This window comes from Primulina huaijiensis, chromosome 6 (assembly GCF_012295235.1).
Source record: "Primulina huaijiensis isolate GDHJ02 chromosome 6, ASM1229523v2, whole genome shotgun sequence".
In the NCBI taxonomy this organism is placed as follows: Eukaryota; Viridiplantae; Streptophyta; class Magnoliopsida; order Lamiales; family Gesneriaceae; genus Primulina; species Primulina huaijiensis.
In genome coordinates, this window is record NC_133311.1 from 6,589,642 (window position 1) to 6,611,415 (window position 21,774).

Consider the following 21,774-nt stretch of genomic DNA (forward strand, 5'->3'; position numbering starts at 1 on the left):
GTATAAGTCAATGTGGTATTGGGAGATCGACACAAGTAAGATATACTTGTGTTTCCCTAAATCACATACTATTTGTTATTATTTGCATTAATTTGATTTGATATGCTTGTTCTATTGATGTATAGAGTGCATGTGTTAGACAAATATTAGATGAGTGATCTTGTGACAGAAGTACCTGATAGTGGCGAGATCGCCACGGGCACATTGCACGATGTCACAAGATAGTGTATTGGCGATAGTGCCACAGTCTGTGACGGATAGGTCAAGACACTGGATGTTTGGTTATATCGACGTGGATAGAATCAGAGTCTCTTCTATTACTGTTGGTCGATATAAGAATACCATCGTCTGGAAACCGGGATCCCTAGACTAGGATTGAGTCTAGTCTGAGTCGTGGAGTCACGAGTATGATTGATAGTTTGATATTACTTATGTTTCAGATTTTGATATATATTTGATATCTGCTTCATGCTTTATATTAATGATATGATTGCATGTTTCGTTGATTTATACTGGGATTTGTTCTCACCGGAGTTATCCGGCTGTTGTCGTGTTTGTATGTGTGCATGACAACAGGTGGGACAGGTTCAGGGTCGAGGAGATGAAGAGAGAGATCGTGATTAGAGTGGAGACTACGGACTTGATCTGAGATAGGGTTGAACACTTGATATTTAGTAGTTGAACCTTAGTTTGTAAATGATTGTATATAGTACAAAACTTGTACTTGACTTTTATACTGATATGTATAGTAGAGTGATTCCATTACGTTCCGCATTTGATACTATATTGAAAAAAAAAATTTAGACCCTGTTTATTATAATTGATTAATTAGTCCCAATGACGATTAAGAACATGATTAGCGTCCGGGTCCCCACAACAGGTGGTATCAGAGCGATAGATCCTTTAGACTGAGATAGAAGAAGAAGTGAGCGGGGTAGATTGAGTTTGCTTTCCTGCCTTTGATTGCTAGCACGTCTTACTGCTTTAATACATGTTCCTTGAATTATCTGATTTGATATGGTAATATGTTTATTGAGAACAAAGCAGCACCAATTCTAGATCAGCAGTAAGATGATCGGAGGAGGACTGAAACAGAATGGTTGGTTGGGGTTACTAATCCTTTTGTTAATCAGATATGCGTCCTCGAAGAATACCAGAACAGGGTAGCACTTCAAATCCTCCAATGGACGTGACAGCAACGCCAATGGAGACATTGTTAAAGAGATTTCAGTCATTCCGTCGGCCGACTTTGAAGGGTACTAAGACTTCCGTGGATTGTGAGAGTTGGTTGGACGATATTGAAATGCTGTTTGAGTCCCTGGACTACACCGATGAGCGGAGAGTGAAACTGATAGGGCACCAGTTGCATGACGTGGCAAAGAACTGGTGGATTAAAACCAAGCGGGCATTGGAGCATCGAGGTACTGTTATTACCTGGAATGTGTTTAGAACTAAATTTTATCAGAGATTCTTTCCAGTGTCGTACAGGAAGGACAAGGGAGCTGAATTTGCAAACTTGAGACAGGGCCAGCTAAATATTGAGGAATATGTGGCCAAGTTCTCTCCACTGCTCCGATTTGCTCCACATGTGGCCGAGAATGACGAGGCCGTTGCCGACCAGTTTATAAATGGCCTGAATCCGGAAATCTTTACTTCGGTGAATACCGGGAGGCCAAATAATTTTACTGATTCCTTGAACGGAGCTAAGGGAGCCGAAGCCGGTCTGATAAGACAGAGAAGAGCTTCGTTTGTGCCACAGGCACCGAGACCCCAGATGCCTACACCATCTCCCCAACTTGAGAGTGGCAGTGGTAGTGGAAAGAAAGGATTCCTGAAAGCTAGGGGGAAGCAATTTAAGAAATCTGGAAGTAGTTCATCCAGTTCTAGTGGCTCGAGACTGACCGGTCAGGGCCAGAGTTATACAGGACCCTATTGCAACACTTGTGGAGGGAAGCATTCCACAGAGCAGTGCCGAGGAGGGTTTGGCAGTTGCCGTATTTGTAGGCAACAGGGACATTTTGCTCGAGTTTGTCCCCAGAGAGATAATCAGAGGTCACAGGGTGCCGAGTCATCTGGATCCATAGTTCAGACTGGTAGACGACCAGCTGCAGTCCACTCCTTTCAGCCAGCACCATCCCAGTCACAGCCGAGGCCAGGAGGAAGCCAGACCGTTAGCCAGCATCCTAGACAGCAGGCCAGAGTGTTTGCTTTGACTGAGGAGCAGGCTCAGGAAGCACCAGATGACGTTGTTGCAGGTAACTGTTTTATTTCTGGTTATCCTGCATATGTATTGATAGATACTGGTGCATCGCATACCTTTATTTCTGAGAGATTTGCATTGATACATTCCTTGCCTATTGAGTCATTATCTGCTGTAGTGTCTGTCTCTTCTCCGTTGGGGACAGGTTTGATATAAGTGAAATCTGTGAAACGTTGTATGCTACAGTATGATGGGCATGAGGTTGAGTTAGATTGTATTGTGCTTGGGTTATCGGATTTTGATTTTATTATCGGTATCGATATGTTAACCAAGTACAGAGCTACCGTTTATTGTTTCCACAATATTGTGAGATTCAGACCTGACATGGCTGACGAGTGGAAATTCTACGGTAAGGGTTCTCGATCTAGAATTCCTTTGATATCCATATTGTCTATGACTCGATTGTTGCAGAAAGGAGCGGAGGGATTCCTTGTCTATTCAGTTGATTTACTGATATCGAGTTCATCATTGGCGGATTTGCCAGTGGTTTGCGAGTTTGCTGATGTCTTTCCAGATGAGATTCCTGGGTTACCTCCGATTCGAGAAATAGACTTCAGTATTGAATTGATACCAGGTACAGTTCCGATTTCGAGGGCTCCATACAGAATGGCACCGATTGAGTTGAAGGAGTTGAAAGAACAATTGGAGGATTTACTGGCCAAGGGGTATATCAGACCGAGTGTGTCTCCTTGGGGTTCTCCAGTACTTTTTGTGAGGAAGAAAGACGGTTCGATGAGACTTTGTATCGACTACCGTCAATTGAACAAAGCAACGGTAAAGAATAAATATCCCTTGCCTCGTATAGACGATTTATTTGATTAGTTGCAAGGTTCATCTGTATATTCTAAGATTGATTTGCGATCCGGATATCACCAGCTGCGAGTTAGAGATTCTGACATTCCAAAGACAGCATTCCGAACCAGGTATGGCCATTATGAATTTATTGTCATACCTTTTGGTTTAACGAATGCGCCAGCTGTATTCATGGGGTTGATGAACCGTATCTTTCAAAGATATCTGGATGATTTCGTGCTCATTTTTATTGACGATATCTTGATTTATTCGAAGAATATGATTGAACATGCTGAGCATTTGAGAACTGTTTTAAGAATTCTGAGGACTGAGAAATTATATGCTAAACTGTCGAAATGCGAATTTTGGCTGAGACAGGTTGTATTTCTGGGTCATATCATATCCGGAGATGGTATTTCTGTTGATCCCAGTAAAGTCGAAGCCGTGATTTCTTGGCCGAGACCGACATCAGTACCCGAGATACGCAGTTTTATGGGTTTAGCAGGATATTATCGACGATTCATTAAAGATTTTTCCAGTATTGCTAAACAGATTACGCAGCTGACTCAGAAGAATGCTCCATTTGTTTGGTCCGAGGAATATGAATCAAGTTTCTTGGAGTTAAAGAAGAGATTGACCAGTGCTCCGGTGTTGACTATCCCGTCAGGTACTGGTGATTTTGTGGTTTATTGTGATGCATCTCACCGAGGATTGGGTTGTATTCTGATGCAGCGAGGGCATGTTATCGCCTATGCCTCAAGACAGTTGAAGCCACACGAGATTCGTTATCCAATTCATGATCTTGAATTGGCGGCTATTGTATTTGCTTTGAAGATATGGCGACATTACCTCTACGGTGAGAAGTTTGAGATTTATTCTGATCACAAGAGTTTAAAGTATCTGTTTTCGCAGTCAGAATTGAATATGAGACAAATAAGATGGCTTGGTTTGCTGAAAGACTTTGATTGTGAAATCAATTACTATTCGGGAAAGTCGAATGCAGCAGCTGATGCACTGAGTCGAAAGGTATGTTCTTTATCCTTATCGACAATAGGTGTTTCCAATTTAATAGAAGATTGTTGTTTGTCTGGATTGATATTTGAGACAGATAGTAGACCCTTGAGACTATGTGCTATTCGGGCTGAACCAGAACTGATATTGAGAATTAAAGAAGCACAGAAAGTTGATCAGAATGTGCAGAATTCGATTGCTATGGTCAGAGCTGGACATCAATCGGAGTATCAGGTTCATGACAGGGTTTTGTATGTGAATAATCGTATTGTCGTGCCGAATGTTTCAGATTTGAGACAGCAGATATTGTCAAAAGCGCATAGCAGTCGATTCAGCATTCATCCTGGTGGCAGAAAAATGTATAATGACTTGAAAAGACAGTTCTGGTGGAAACAAATGAAAGCTGATATTGCAAAGTTTGTATCCAGATGTCTGAATTGCCAGCAGGTGAAAGCAGAAAGAAAGAAACCAGGAGGTCTACTACAAAGTTTGTCCATTCCTGAATGGAAATGGGATCACATTTCCATGGATTTTGTGACGCAGTTACCGAGATCCTCCCGAGGTTGTGATGCGATTTGGGTCGTGATTGATAGATTGACCAAATCAGCATGTTTTATTCCGTACAATATGACGTACAGATATGACCAGTTGGCCGAAATTTATGTGAAGGAAGTGGTCAGATTGCATGGAGTGCCGAAGTCGATTGTATCATACCGTGATCCTCGGTTTACCTCGCACTTTTGGCAGAGTTTACAGCAGGCTCTTGGTACGAAGTTGCATCTAAGTACCGCATATCATCCACAGACTGACGGACAGTCAGAGCGGACTATTCAAACACTGGAGGATATGCTGAGAGCTGTAGTGCTTGATTTTAGCACTAGTTGGCAAGATGCATTGCCACTTTGTGAGTTTTCATACAACAACAGCTATCAAACGAGTATTGAGATGGCACCATTTGAAGCGTTGTACGAGAAAAAATGCAGATCCCCTCTTTATTGGGATGATATCTCCGAGGTTCCTGAGATTGGACCTGACATGATCAGAGATATGACTGAGAAAGTGAAGCTGATTCAGAAGAGAATGAAGGCAGCTCAGGACAGACAAGCCAAATATGCCAACATCAGACAACGACCATTGGTATTTGCGGCAGGAGACCGAGTATTCCTGAAGATTTCACCGTTTAGAGGAGTTGTCAGATTTGGAAAGAAAGGAAAGTTGTCTCCACGATATATTGGGCCGTACGAGATTCTCGAGAAGATAGGAGATCGTGCCTATCGACTCGCATTACCACCTTCTTTATCTGGAATATATGATGTCTCTCATGTATCTATGTTGCGGAAGTATCTCCTTGATGATTCTCACATTATTCAGCCAGACGAAGCCGAGCTTGATGAAAGTCTGAGTTATGTAGAAAAACCGATTCAGATTCTTGATTGTAAAGAAAAACAACTCAGAACGAAGACTATTCCACTGGGGAAAATTCAATGGAGTCGTCATGGCATCGAAGAAGCTACCTGGGTGACTGAGTCAGATATGAGGCAGAGATTCCCAGAGTTATTTTGCTGATGTGAGTTTTCTATTTAGCTTCTGTTATACATTTCTTTCTGATATCATTTGATTGCCTGTGATTTCGGGGACGAAATCGTATCTTAGGGGGGGAGAAATGTAATGCCCGAGATTTAATTACTGTAATCAGAAGTGGATTAATTAACAGTATAGAGAGTGTAAGAGCTCAAGTGGAGAAGCCAGGCGTCGGTACATCACAAGACTAATATTTTGTACAGAACCTTTGGCGCCCGAGCAATAGAAAAGGACCGCCCGAGCGCCAGTGCAGAACAAGGTTTACATGGACAGAACTTCTGGCGCCCGAGCGGTAGAAAGTTACCGCCCGAGCGCCAGTGGAGGATAAGTTAAAGCTCGGACAGAACTCGCCGCGCCCGAGCGGTAGTTCTTGACCGCCCGAGCGCCGCTTGGATTTTATGAAAATGAGACGTCTCTTTGACATGCAAATGGATGTATATAAGCTGACTTTCCTCAGAAAATGGTGACAAGAATCGAAGGAATTTTCAGAGGAAGCTTCAAACTCTTCCGTGGCTGGGAATAGTGATTGGGAAAGAAGCGATTATCAGAATTTCAATCCAAGTAGAGTTCTGAGATCCTCGTGACAAGAGATTCACCTGGACGTAAGTTTTCTTATGTTTTGGTATGATTTGAAAATATGCTATGGAAGGAATCTGGATATGATCGATATTATGTGTTCTGGATATACTGATCAGTATATAATTGAAGTCAGATCGAAGAACAGATTATTTATACAATTGTTATGATTTTTCAGATATTGAATTGAGATTATTCAGATTTCTGAGATTAGGGATTAGTTCGGCTATTGATTATGGCTTGCTGTTGATATCTATTGTTGTCTGAGTTGCCGGGGATATCAAGACTATACCTTTATGCCGTCGATACTGAAGTAGATTGATTATTGATCCGAACAGATCTGAGTTGAGTTGAATATTGATATTGTGCCAATTCGATATGTCATTTCAGATCGATATTGACAGCTTTAAAGTCGAGACTTTGACCGAGTCAGAAACGAACAACAGAAAGGTATAAGTCAATGTGGTATTGGGAGATCGACACAAGTAGGATATACTTGTGTTTCCCTAAATCACATACTATTTGTTATTATTTGCATTAGTTTGATTTGATATTCTTGTTCTATTGATGTATAGAGTGCATGTGTTAGACGAATATTANTATGAGTAGTACAAATCAAATCTTTTAAGCCCTCTTCAACTGTACAGTCCATTACATTGAACAGTCTCGGAATCCCTCTCATTCCCGTGTGGGATCGGTTCATTCATGTTCCCTCCACCTAGAAGCCTGCCAGGAGCCGCTCATTGTCCGTGCAACTGATGGCACCGGCGATCACCCCCCGCCCTCTTCGGCCCCGGGCCTCACATGCCCACCAGCTTCCGCTTGGTTCGTCCCCGAACCACACCGTACTAAGAGAGGTCGGCTCTGATACCAACTGTAACGCCCCAGATTCGACGACTGTCCTCACTGTACCAAGACGAGTCTTTCCAGCGTGCTTATGTCCTCACTCACACGCACCCTGGGAAACTTCCCAGGAGGTCACCCATCCCAAAATTGCCCCAAGTCAAGCACGCTTAACTTTGGAGTTCTTATGTGATGAGCTACCGAAAAGAAGATGCACCTTCGTGATATGAGTAGTACAAATCAAATCTTTTAAGCCCTCTTCAACTGTACAGTCCATTACATTGAACAGTCTCGGAATCCCTCTCATTCCCATGTGGGATTGGTTCATTCATGTTCCCTCCACCTAGAAGCCTGCCAGGAGCCGCTCATTGTCCGTGCAACTGATGGCACCGGCGATCACCCCCCGCCCTATTCGGCCCCGGGCCTCACATGCCCACCAGCTTCCGCTTGGTTCGTCCTCGAACCACACCGTAATAAGAGAGGTCGGCTCTGATACCAGCTGTAACGTCCCAGATTTGACGACTGTCCTCACTGTACCAAAACAAGTCTTTCCAGCGTGCTTATGTCCTCATTCACACGCACTCTGGGAAACTTCACAGGAGGTCACCCATTCTAAAATTGCCCCAAGTCAAGCACGCTTAACTTTGGAGTTCTTATGTGATGAGCTACCGAAAAGAAGATACACCATCGTGATATGAGTAGTACAAATCAAATCTTTTAAGCCCTCTTCAACTGTACAGTCCATTACATTGAACAGTCTCGGAATCCCTCTCATTCCCGTATGGGATCGGTTCATTCATGTTCCCTCCATGATGCGCACACGGTTGGTCAAGCCCCAAGGAGAGCATGGGACCCTTTAGAGTTGCCGGATGGACCAATCGCGAGGGGACGTCTGAAGAGGTTCAAGGAAGCATTGAATGGGTTTATGAGCAAAGAAGGCGGAGTGACAAGCGAGTTACAGAGTGATGAAAGGTTCGTGATGCATGGGGATCATGTGAACATTATTCAAGCATCCATGCAAAACGAAGCGCAAATCTGGACAGAAGATCTCGCGCACATGCGCGAAGACAAGGCGCGCATTTACGCGAGCTCGCGCACATGCGCCGCGAAAGGGCGCGCATATGCGCGAGCTCGCGCACATGCGCGAAGACAGGGCGCGCATATGCGTGAGCTTGCGCACATGCGCCGCGAAAGGGCGCGCATATGCGCGACATAGGCAGAGACTTGCGCGCATATGCGCGAGGCGCAGANCACGCATATGCGCGACATAGGCAGAGACTTGCGCGCATATGCGCGAGTCGGGGCTCGCATATGCGCGCGGCGCATATTTTTTTTTCCTAGTTTGGAATTTCAATTATTTTGGCAACTTATCTTTTTGATATCTTGTTGATTATGTATATGGACGAAAATCATGAACAATTATTGAGACATTATCATTGAGTTTTTACAATAGCTTTTGAGATTTTCTCTCAAACCTTTTCAAAGCTTTGCNCATGAACAATTATTGAGACATTATCATTGAGTTTATACAATAGGTTTTGAGTTTTTCTCTCAAACCTTTTCAAAGCTTTGCTTTGTAATCAAAATTAAACTTATCAAAGTTTTAACTTTGTGGCGTTTGTCGATCGTTCTTGTGCGGATTGTCAAGGGCTTGTTCTTTGAAGGTTCGTTATAATTTCGATTGTTTATTCTCCTTGATTATTTGTTGCTAAACTTGTCATAGTTTAGAGGTGAAAATCACACACACACTTGATTCAAAAGATCGGGACAACACATCGATCCTTGCTCGTTATTGAATAGAGGGCGCGATTCGATTTTAATCGTGTTTGCTATTTATTCGTACGAGGATTCATATCATTTGGTATCAGAGCTTTTGGCTAATTGAATTCAAGTAAGTTTATCCTTCGTTCTATTTATCAGATCTAATTATCCTTTAGTTCTGCTTTCAAATCTGTTTGGTTCTATCATTCTTCGTCGTTCGTGAATCTGTGATACACGAAATTTTGTGTCTTATTTATTTTTCTCTGAATTTTCGGAATTCTTAGAGCAAAAAAAAAATTATAACTTCAAATTTCTTGTCTACGCACTCCAAGTGAGTCGATCACATTTGTTCACAAGTTGAACTTGATTGTTTGATATACGCAAATACAAAGGTTGAGCACCTTGAGGGAACCCTCGAATTTGAGTGAAAATACTTGAGTCCGAGTGAATTTTCTTTGGAGTGAACGGTGAGTATTTGTCGTCAGAAAAAAAAAATTGAGAGGAGTGACGAGCGACTTTCTTTGGAGTGACCGTGAGCATTTGGGTGAGGAACATATTGTTTTCTACTAACGTTTTCTTGCAGGTACAAACTGAAATTAAATGGAGAGGGAGGTAGGAGATAGTTCGAACCCGGGGTTATCTAAAGTACAAATGGAAGCGTTATTTGGGCATTTTAGTAGGATGATGAGAACCGAGTTAGAGCCATTACATGAGGGGTTGGATAGGCTTGAAGTTAGTACTAGTGGAGATAAATCTAAGCCTAAAAATATGGGTAGGGGAGAAGAAGAGGAAGAGTATGATTTGGGAGGAGATGAGGAGAGCCAAAAAAAAAATTGGGGTAGGAGTGGAAGAGGAAGAGGATTTGGTAGAGGGAAAAGAGAGGCCGTAAGGGGTAGATATGATGGGAATAGGGAGGATGGAAACATGGGTAGTATTAAGATGAAAATTCCATCGTTCCATGGTAAATCTTACCCGGAGGCATACTTAGAGCGGGAAAAGAGGGTAGAGTTCGTGTTTGAATGTCACCACTACTCCGAGCAAAAGAAGGTTAGGTTGGCGGTGGTGGAATTTCTAGACTATGCTCTCATTTGGTGGGATCAACTAGTGACCACTAGGAGGAGGTATAATGAGAATCCCATTGAAACTTGGGATGAGATGAAGAGGGTCATGAGGAAAAGGTTTGTGCCCAACCACTACTATAGGGAGATGTTTAAGAGACTACAAACTTTGAGGCAAGGGGTGAAGAGTGTTGAGGACTACTATAAGGAGATGGAAGTAGTCATGATTAGGGCCAATATTGAGGAAGATAATGAGGCGACCATGGCACGTTTTCTTTGTGGTTTGAACAGGGAAATCCAAGATCAAGTTGAGCTTCGGCACTACTTGGATCTAGACGAGATGGTGCAAATGGCCATAAAAGTGGAGCAACAACTCAAAAGGCGTGGAGTTGGCCGCACCAATCCAACTGGGGGTTCATCATCTTCATGGCGATCAAATGTGGTGAAACGTGAGGAGAACAAGGTGGTGACCAAGCCCAAATTTGAGACCAAACAAGAGGCGCCTAAACAAGGAGTGCAAGGTAAATCTGAAACTCCTTCTAATCGATCTAGAGATGTTAAATGTTTTAGGTGTCAAGGGTTAGGTCATATTTCTAGTGAATGTCCTAATAAAAGGGTAATGATTTTAAATGACTATGGTGAATATGAGTCTCAAAGTGAGGGTGATGATGATGAGATGCCTGCATTAGAGGATCCTGACGAGGGTTATGAGGCAGTTGTAGGTGAAGCACTAGTGACTAGGCGAATTATGAGTGCCCAAGTCAAGGAGGAGGAGACTAACCAAAGGGAGAACTTGTTCCATACTAGGTGTTTTGTAAACCAAAAAGTTTGCAATCTAATCATAGATGGGGGGAGTTGTACTAATGTGGCTAGTGTTGAAATGGTGGAGAAATTGGGGTTACCTACATTAAAGCACCCTCAACCATATAGGCTTCAATGGTTGAATGATTGTGCGGAAGTGAAGGTTAACAAACAAGTGCTAGTGCCTTTTTCTATTGGGAAATATGTGGATGAGGTCTTGTGTGATGTGGTACCAATGCATGCTTGTCATATCTTGTTGGGTAGGCCGTGGCAATATGATAGGCGAGTGACACATGATGGGTACAAGAATAGGTATTCATTTGTATTGAAGAAGGAATCCATTGTATTACTTCCTTTGTCCCCAAAGCAAGTGTTGGAGGACCATTTGAAAAAAAAGAAGAGAGATGAGGCCGAAAAAAAGAGTGAACTAAAAAGTGAGATGGCCTTTGAAAATAAAAATGAAATGGCTGAAAAAAAGAGTGGTCAAAAGAGTGAGACAGCCTTACAAAAGAAAAATGAGAGGAAAGAAATTGAGAGGAAAGAGGCCAAAAAGAAATCATATATGGCCCAAAAAGGTGAGTTGAAACAATTGATGCACACACATGAACCACTTGTGTTGATTGTTTATAAGGAGATCCTCCTTAACACAAGTGATATAGCCGGGTCCCTTCCGAGCATTGTTGTTTCACTTTTGCAGGAATTTGAAGATGTATTTCCGGAGGAGTTACCTCAAGGCTTACCACCATTGAGGGGAATCGAGCACCAAATCGATTTCGTGCCTGGGAGTGCATTGCCAAATCGTCCCGCCTATAGGAGCAATCCGGAGGAGACTAAGGAGCTTCAACGGCAGGTAAGTGAGTTGTTAGATAAGGGTTTTGTGCGTGAGTCCATGTCCCCTTGTGCTGTGCCTGTTTTATTAGTTCCTAAGAAAGATGGCTCATGGCGAATGTGTGTGGACTGTAGAGCAATCAATAACATAACCATTAAGTATAGGCATCCCATACCTAGACTAGATGATATGTTAGATGAATTGCATGGTGCTTGTATCTTTAGCAAAATTGATTTGAAGAGTGGCTATCATCAAATTAGGATGAGGGAAGGTGATGAGTGGAAAACTGCTTTTAAAACCAAGTATGGGTTGTATGAGTGGATGGTCATGCCTTTTGGCTTAACTAATGCTCCTAGCACCTTTATGAGGTTAATGAATCATGTCTTGCGTGCACATATAGGAAAATTTGTTGTTGTCTACTTTGATGATATCCTAGTGTATAGCAAGAATCTACAAGAGCATGTACACCACTTGAGACTTGTGCTAATCTCACTACGGGCTGAAAGTTTATATGCTAACCTTAAGAAGTGTGATTTTTGTACAAACAAACTTGTCTTTCTTGGCTTTGTTGTAAGTTCACAGGGGATACAAGTTGATGAAGACAAGGTAAGTGCTATTCGGGATTGGCCAACGCCTACTACTGTTGGCCAAGTTCGAAGTTTTCATGGTCTTGCAAGCTTTTATAGGAGGTTTGTAAAAGATTTCAGCACCTTGGCCGCGCCGATGACGGCAGTAATAAAAAAGAACGTCCCATTCCATTGGGGCGAGGAGCAAGAGAAGTCTTTTAATACTATTAAGCAAAAATTAATTAATGCTCCTTTACTTGTTTTGCCTGACTTTGCTAATACGTTTGAAATTGAATGTGATGCTTCAGGTATAGGTATTGGCGGAGTTTTGATGCAAGGAGGGCGGCCAGTGGCATACTTTAGTGAGAAGCTCAATGGAGCCGCCTTGAACTATCCCACGTATGACAAGGAGTTATACGCGCTTGTGAGGACTCTAGAGACGTGGCAGCACTACTTGAGGCCTAAGGAATTTGTGATTCATTCGGATCATGAGTCCCTAAAACACCTCAAGGGGCAACATAAGTTGAACAAGCGGCATGCAAAGTGGGTGGCATTCATTGAAACGTTCCCATACATCATCAAGTACAAACAAGGTAAGGAAAACATAGTAGCCGACGCACTATCCCGGAGGTACGTACTAATCTCTACCTTGGAATCAAAAATTTTGGGATTTGAGCATGTGAAAGAGTTGTATGTGCTGGATGAGGATTTTAAGAGTGTGTTTGAAACTTGTATGCATGGACCACACGAAAAATTCTATTTGCATAATGGTTTCTTGTTTAGAGAAGATAGGTTGTGCATCCCTAAATCATCCATTCGTGAATTACTTGTTAGGGAGGCACATGGGGGTGGTTTGATGGGACACTTTGGTGTGGCAAAAACCTTGAATGCTTTGCATGAACATTTTTATTGGCCACATATGAGGCGTGATGTTGAGCGAGTTTGTGATAAGTGCATAACTTGTAGGCAAGCTAAGTCTAGGACACAACCACATGGATTGTATACACCACTTCCTGTTCCTAGTGAACCTTGGATTGACATTTCTATGGATTTTGTTTTGGGGTTGCCTAGGACTAAGAAGGGGAGGGATTCGATATTTGTTGTGGTTGATAGATTTTCTAAGATGGCACATTTTATTGCTTGTCACAAAACTGATGATGCCTCTCACATTGCGGATTTGTTCTTTAGAGAAGTCGTTAGGTTGCATGGCATGCCTAGGACTATTGTGTCTGACCGTGATGTTAAGTTTTTAAGTTACTTTTGGAAAACTCTATGGGCTAAACTTGGCACAAAATTGTTGTTTTCTACTACTTGTCATCCTCAAACGGATGGGCAAACTGAAGTTGTTAATAGGACTTTAGGAACACTTTTGCGTGCTATACTTAAGAAGAACTTAAAGAATTGGGAAGATTGTTTGCCATTTGTTGAGTTTGCTTATAATCGCTGCATGCATTCTACTACTAATTATTCGCCATTTGAGATTGTGTATGGTTTTAATCCTTTGACTCCGTTGGATTTGATGTCTTTACCTGTGAGTGAAAGGTTGAACATGGACGGCAAAAAGAAGGCTGAATTTGTTAGAGGGTTGCATGAAAAGGTCAAGGCCAACATTGAGAAGAGAAATGAGCAATATGCCAAGCAAGCCAACAAAGGGAAGAAGAAGGTGATATTTGAGAAAGGTGATTGGGTGTGGCTCCACTTGCGGAAGGAAAGGTTCCCCGAGAAGCGTCGTTCAAAGCTACTACCTAGGGGCGATGGACCATTTCAAATTCTAGAAAGGATCAATGATATTGCCTACAAACTCGATTTACCAGGTGAGTACAATGTGAGTTCCACTTTCAATGTTACTAATTTGTCGTTGTTTGATGTAGGTGATGAACAAGATTTGAGGACAAATCCTTTTCAAGAAGGAGAGGATGATGCGAACACGTTTGGTCAAGCCCCAAGGAGAGCATGGGACCCTTTAGAGTTGCCGGATGGACCAATCACGAGGGGACGTCTGAAGAGGTTCAAGGAAGCATTGAATGGGTTTATGAGCAAAGAAGGCGGAGTGACAAGCGAGATACAGAGTGATGAAAGGTTCGTGATGCATGGGGATCATGTGAACATTATTCAAGCATCCATGCAAAACGGAGCGCAAATCTGGACAGAAGATCTCGCGCACATGCGCGAAGACAGGGCGCGCATATGCGAGAGCTCGCGCACATGCGCCGCGAAAGGGCGCGCATATGCGCGAGAAGTACAGGACACCGACGACTTTAACAGTGGGCTTCGCGCATATGCGCCAGATTAGGGCGCGCATATGCGCGACATAGGCAGAGACTAGCGCGCATATGCGCGAGTCGGGGCGCGCATATGCGCGCGGCGCAGATTTTTTTTTCCTAGTTTAGAATTTCAATTATTTTGGCAACTTTTCTTTTTGATATCTTGTTGACTATGTATATGGACGTAAATCATGAACAATTATTGAGACATTATCATTGAGTTTATACAATAGCTTTTGAGTTTTTCTCTCAAACCTTTTCAAAGCTTTGCTTTGTAATCAAAATCAAACTTATTAAAGTTTTAACTTTGTGGCGTTTGTCGATCGTTCTTGTGCGGATTGTCAAGGGCTTGTTCTTTGAAGGTTCGTTATAATTTCGATTGTTTATTCTCCGTGATTATTTGTTGCTAAACTTGTCATAGTTTAGAGGTGAAAATCCNGGAAGAAGAAGGTGATATTTGAGAAAGGTGATTGGGTGTGGCTCCATTTGCGAAAGGAAAGGTTCCCCGAGAAGCGTCGTTCAAATCTACTACCTAGGGGCGATGGACCATTTCAAATTCTAGAAAGGATCAATGATATTGCCTACAAACTCGATTTACCAGGTGAGTACAATGTGAGTTCCACTTTCAATGTTACTAATTTGTCGTTGTTTGATGTAGGTGATGAACAAGATTTGAGGACAAATCCTTTTCAAGAAGGAGAGGATGATGCGAACACGGTTGGTCAAGCCCCAAGGAGAGCATGGGACCCTTTAGAGTTGCCGGATGGACCAATCACGAGGGGACGTCTGAAGAGGTTCAAGGAAGCATTGAATGGGTTTATGAGCAAAGAAGGCGGAGTGACAAGCGAGATACAGAGTGATGAAAGGTTCGTGATGCATGGGGATCATGTGAACATTATTCAAGCATCCATGCAAAACGGAGCGCAAATCTGGACAGAAGATCTCGCGCACATGCGCGAAGACAGGGCGCGCATATGCGAGAGCTCGCGCACATGCGCCGCGAAGGGGCGCGCATATGCGCGAGAAGTACAGGACACCGACGACTTTAACAGTGGGCTTCGCGCATATGCGCCAGATTAGGGCGCGCATATGCGCGACATAGGCAGAGACTGGCGCGCATATGCGCGAGTCGGGGCGCGCATATGCGCGCGGCGCAGATTTTTTTTTCCTAGTTTGGAATTTCAATTATTTTGGCAACTTATCTTTTTGATATCTTGTTGATTATGTATATGGACGAAAATCATGAACAATTATTGAGACATTATCATTGAGTTTATACAATAGCTTTTGAGTTTTTCTCTCAAACCTTTTCAAAGCTTTGCTTTGTAATCAAAATCAAACTTATTAAAGTTTTAACTTTGTGGCGTTTGTCGATCGTTCTTGTGCGGATTGTCAAGGGCTTGTTCTTTGAAGGTTCGTTATAATTTCGATTGTTTATTCTCCGTGATTATTTGTTGCTAAACTTGTCATAGTTTAGAGGTGAAAATCCCACACACACTTGATTCAAAAGATCGGGACAACACATCGATCCTTGCTCGTTATTGAATAGAGGGCGCGATTCGATTTTAATCGTGTTTGCTATTTATTCGTACGAGGATTCATATCACTCCACCTAGAAGCCTGCCAGGAGCCGCTCATTGTCCGTGCAACTGATGGCACCGACGATCACCCCCCGCCCTCTTCGGCCCCGGGCCTCACAGAGATCGTGATTAGAGTGGAGACTACGAACTTGATCTGAGATAGGGTTGAACACTTGATATTTAGTAGTTGAACCTTAGTTTGTAAATGATTGTATATAGTACAAAACTTGTACTTGACTTTTATACTGATATGTATAGTAGAGTGATTCCATTACGTTCCGCATTTGATATTATATTGAAAAAAAAATTTTAGACCCTGTTTATTATAATTGATTAATTAGTCCCAATGACGATTAAGAACATGATTAGCGTCCGGGTCCCCACATGTTTGTTTAAATGCCTCCATGAGATTTCCTATGATTAAAGCCAAGGGATGATAGTAATTCATGCATGTCATTGGCCAATCACATGATTATGAGTATCTCTCACAGTTTTGATATATTTATATATCAAAGAGATACCATCCCCAAGTCACAGGTATGTTTCAAGCCAAGCCTATGTATATGTATTTGTTATGTACAGCTTTTTTCTTACTGAGTTTTATCTCATTCCAGTTAATGTCATGTGATGCAGGTGATAAAAAGGATTGAAGCGGATTTTCCGAAGCAGGAGAAGTCATATAAAAGGCAATGGGAAAGATTTTGTTTGTTCATGTCACTTTTATTTTTGATAATGGTGGTCATGAGAAGTTTAACTAATTATGTATTTTGCTAAAATTAATTATGGGGTGAATGAAATTGAATTTTGGTTTTCTTTTGGGATGATACAAAAGTTAATGTTTATGTAAATTAAATTTGAAAAAGTTATTATGTTAAATGGGATATTGTTCTTTCCCTTTCAAATGTTAATGCTTCCGCGTATGTTTTTCTTTTTTAATTTAAATGCCATGAGAGGGGGTTGTTTAAATTGGTATCAGATCAAAAGTCATTCGGACCATATATGATTTCTTCTACCTAGGACAATCCGATTTGTTTTCGATCATGTATCTATTGATTTTAACATTGAGAATTGATTTTATTTCGTTGCCATTGATATACTCTTTCTTCCTATCTATGTTAAAGTGAGCATATGTGTAGGATAAGCCTCCTAAGCGAAAGATTACCGAAGGGGACGATAGGACCCCTCCCATTGATAAGACAGTAAAAGTTGTAGATGAATTTAGTATGCTATTGAAAGAACAAGCGAAGGGTCATGGTGAGCAAATCCAACGGTTATTGAGCATGTACACCTCGACTCAGGGTCGTGGTCGTGGAAGAGTTCAAGGCACAATGGAAAGTTCTTAAGATGGTGCATATGATCGTTTCAGACGTATGAACCCTCCGTAGTTTATAAGTGGTGCCGATCCACTCGTAGCTCTTGAATGGGTCAAATTATTGAAAGGGGATCGGTTACGGTGACCGGAAGCGCAATGGAAGTTTAAAAATCAAATTTTTTAAGTAAAAATTTCGGCCACCTCCATATCTTGGTGTAGCAAATACAAAAACAACAAAATGACATTCATAGTGTGTTAAGAAATGTACCTATCAATCACAAGGATTGATGTATGGCTCCAACTAAGGTGTAAACACCTTAGCTCTTCAAAGGATGACAAATCTACAAGCTTCCAACCTTCAAAATTAGGCCCACCACTTGCTAGGTAAATCCCTTCTTGTTTTGCACTAGAAAAACAAGAAGATTTTTCAATGAGAAGAATATTTCTTCCTCAACACTTGAAGAAGAAAATGAGAGAAAAACTTGGAGAGAAAAAATGAAAATTTCGGCCAAGGTGGAGAGTGGGAGGGAAGGAGTGTGTCTTAATTTCCTTGTCTTGGTTGTGAGAAAAGCAAAAAACAAAAGTTGCATGCCATGCCTTGAAAACACAAAAAGTAGTCTCCCAACCTTTCACCTCCCATGCATGTATATTATATGGTTTTTAATCAAATTAAAAACCATGGACTAAATTTAATTATCTCAAACATATTTGAGACTAATTAAACATTACTTGAATTTACCCAAGTCCCACTAGTTAAATAATTATTTTAATTGAGCTCTACAAGACTCAATATGATTTAATTAATCCAACACTTGAATTAATTTAATTATTTGGACTCTACTAGGTCCACTAGTGTTTAATTAATTCAACACTTGAATTAATTTAATTTAGTCCATAATAATGTTTATGAAAATCACAATTTTCAAATACATTATTCACTTGGCCAAATTTTAATTTAGGAACACTTCCATAAATTAAAATTTACATTTCTCTCATAGAAGTCATACTTCCATTTTCTTTACGCTTATAAACTCATTTATAAGCCGTTCAACACATTGAACTATTTTACTTCTCATCGGGATCTAGAAAGCTAGTACTTGTGTGGCCCTCAATGGTTCATTGATACAACTAGCCGCGGGTTCACATCTCCATGTGATTCGGACTAAACATGTCCTTATTCGAGCATACCCCAATTGCTCCATTCTTACTTATCAACTCCTTGATAATAAGAACGTCAGAACTCAAGTCTGATAGTACCCAACCAATCATGTTAAACGTCTAGCAGCATCGCTTACATGATTCCCTAGGTATCAAATGATAGTGCCTGCAAGAACCATTCAATTATGGTTAGCGTACAGTACGGTCCCTTCATCTCATATATCCCGACCGATTCGACAACCATTGGTTTATCGAGAGTTGTCAATGAATCGATACTATGTGTCATGTCGTAGTTGCATCGATGGTGTAATCTATGAAACCCCTTTCATAATTACCACCATACTCTGATCAGAGATTTCAAACTACATATACATGAAAAACACATAGGATATCCATACCCGTAGGTAAGCGGTGAATCCCCGACTACAATGCATCGACTCCTATATGTTTCGACAGAACACCCAACCTTGCCACCTGATGACCCCATGAGAGTCGGTAAACAAGTCAAAGTGTAATTCTAGCACATAGAGTCTCAATGTTGTCCCGGGTCATAAGGACTAATGGTGTACAACCATAAACTAGGACTTTTCCACTCGATAAGTGAGAACCACTTGGAAAGTCCTTTAATGGAGGGTTGTTCAGTGCACTCTACCAGGAGCACCTATCTGCATGCTCGGACATCACAATGTCCCCTACCAATGAAACATGGTACTCACATCGCAGATACTAGTCTCAAGCTCGAGCGGCCTATATCCTTCTTAGCGGCGGCTGAATCGACTAGGAACCGTTTAGAATATACAGTATTCCAAATATGAGTTTCATGATACTCATCATATGAGCATCCCATATTCTTTCTACTATTTGTATATTCAAGGGCTTTATCTATGCAACTAGCATGGGTATACAGATAAAGATGTGCCAAAACAATAATTTCAAATATTATTAAAATAAAGACTGTTTATACATAGTGTTTCATTGTGAACACTCGGCCAACACTTGGCTCGACGTGCACCTACTCTAACAATTATTGGAGGCTATATTTGATTACTTGAAGTTCACTGATCAAGATAAGGTTAGTTGTGCTGTCTTTATGTTTGTCAAAGCTGCTCGCATATGATGGGCAAGACAGGGAAATTTTTAGCCGATGACCATAATATTGATGTTTTTGTTGGTCTAGGCTCTTCGATGGATATTCCTATTATTTCTTGCCTTAGAGCTAATAAGTTATTGTACAAAGGTTGTATGGGTTTTTTAGCTTCAGTGGTTGATGTGCGAAAGGAAAGTAATTTGCAATTACAGGACATTGATGTGGTTCAGGATTATCCTGACGTTTTTGCTGATGATGTGCCTGGTTTACCACCTGATCGAGAGGTGGAGTTTGTTATTGACTTAATTCCAAGTACAGCTCCAATTTCCAAGGCTCCACAAAGAATGGATCCTACTGAAATGAAAGAATTGAAGACTCAATTGCAGGAGCTATTAGATAAAGGTTTTATCTGACCTAGTTACTCACCGTGGGGAGCTCCAGTTTTGTTCATAAAGAAGAAGGATGGATCATTGCGATTATGTATTGATATCGAGAACTCAACAAGGTAATAGTGAAGAATAAATATCCTTTGCCACGCATTGATGATCTCTTTGATCAATTGCAAGGAGCAGCAATATTTTAGAAGATCGACCTTCGGTCCGATTACCATCAACTGAAGGTGAAAAAGGAGGACATGCAAAAGACTGCGTTTTGAACGAGGTATGACCATTATGAATTTTCGGTGATGTCGTTTGGGATAACCAATGCTCCTTCAGTTTTTATGGATTTGATGAATCGTGTCTTTAAGCCGTATTTGGATACTTTTGTCATTGTTTTCATTGATGACATCTTGATCTACTTAAAGACACGAGACTTCATCGTGAGCATTTGAGGATTTTGTTGCGGCTGTTGAGGGATAAGCAATTGTATGCCAAGTTAATGAAATGTGAGTTTTGGTTAGAGCAGGTGGCATTTTTGGGCCATATTGTTTCGAAAGAAGGAATATCTGTTGATCCATCCAAGATTGAGTCTATTAAACAATGGTCCATTCTAAAGACAGTTTCAGAGGTAAGGAGTTTTCTTTGTTTGGCATGGTATTACCGACGGTTCATGGCCGAATTTTCAAAGATAGCTTTGCCATTGACAAGTTTTACACGGAAGGCTACCAAGTTTGAATGGACCATAGAGTGCCGACAAGCATTCCAAACACTGAAAGATAAGTTGACTTCTGCCCCTGTTTTAGTACTTCCTCATGGTACTGAAGATTTTGTTGTGTATACAGATGCTTCTAAGCAGGGTTTAGGTGCCGTACTGATGCAGCGTGGGAAAGTGATAGCATATGCCTCTTGTCAATTGAAGGAATACGAGAAGAAATATCCCACTCACGATTTGGAATTGGCGGCTGTGGTTTTTTCTTTAAAGATTTAGCGGCATTATCTTTATGGTGAGAAATGTGAAATATTTACAGATCACAAAAGTTTGAGTTATTTGTTTTCGCAGAAGGATTTGAATATGCGGCAGCGGAGATGGTTAGAACTAGTGAAAGACTACAATTGCACCATTAGCTATCATCCTTGAAAAGCTAATGTGGTTGTGGATGCTTTGAGTCGCAAATCGAGTTCTTTATTGGGTTCTATGATTTCTAAACCTTTGTAGCTTCATTTGCAAAGAAATGAGATCAATTTGGTATCTTCAGGTACAGTTGCTCGATTGTCTGCTCTAGTTCTTCACTCAATTTTATTTGATCGAATTTTGAAGGAACAACAGATGGATGCTCAGTTATTAGAGTTGAAGAGGAAATGTGATCTGACAGGAGTTTCTGAGTTTGGGTCGAATCGTGATGGGTTACTGACTTTTCGAGATGGAATATGTGTTCCTATGGGTGATGATATTCGAAAAGTGGTACTTCTTGAAGCTCATACAGCGCCATATTCTGTACATCCTGATAGTACCAAGATCTACCAAGATCTTCGACATCTTTACTGGTGGCCAGGTATGAAGAAAGATATCAAGTTATTTGTTTCTGAATGTCTAACCTGTCAGCAGGTTAAGATTGTGCACCAGAGACCGGAGGGATTGTTGCAATCCTTACCTATACCGCAATGGAAGTAGGAGCATATAACTATTGATTTTGTTGTTGGGTTTCCAAGGACTCAGAAAGGCTTCAATTCTATTTGAGTGATCGTGGATCGATTGACCAAGTCATCACATTTTCTTCCTGTCAAGACGACTTATTCTATGTATCAATATGCTGAGACGTATTCAAGAGATTGTGGGACTTCATGGGATACCCTTTACGATAGTTTCAGATCTTGATCCAAGGTTTACATCCGAGTTTTGGAAGAGTTTGCATCG

At 41.4% G+C, this 21,774-nt stretch overlaps 1 protein-coding gene across 1 annotated transcript; it reads left to right on the forward strand.

Moving 5' to 3' along the window:
- The first annotated feature begins 9,748 nt into the window (after positions 1 to 9,748).
- Positions 9,749 to 20,847, forward strand: LOC140979047 (uncharacterized). Its single transcript, XM_073444401.1, has 9 exons — positions 9,749 to 10,677; positions 10,756 to 11,165; positions 11,604 to 12,170; positions 12,246 to 12,670; positions 12,911 to 12,937; positions 13,526 to 13,892; positions 13,950 to 14,012; positions 19,570 to 19,743; positions 20,702 to 20,847. The coding sequence occupies exons 1-9, from the start codon at positions 9,749 to 9,751 to the stop codon at positions 20,845 to 20,847; spliced, it is 3,108 nt and encodes a 1,035-aa protein (XP_073300502.1).
- The last annotated feature ends 927 nt before the right edge of the window (positions 20,848 to 21,774 follow it).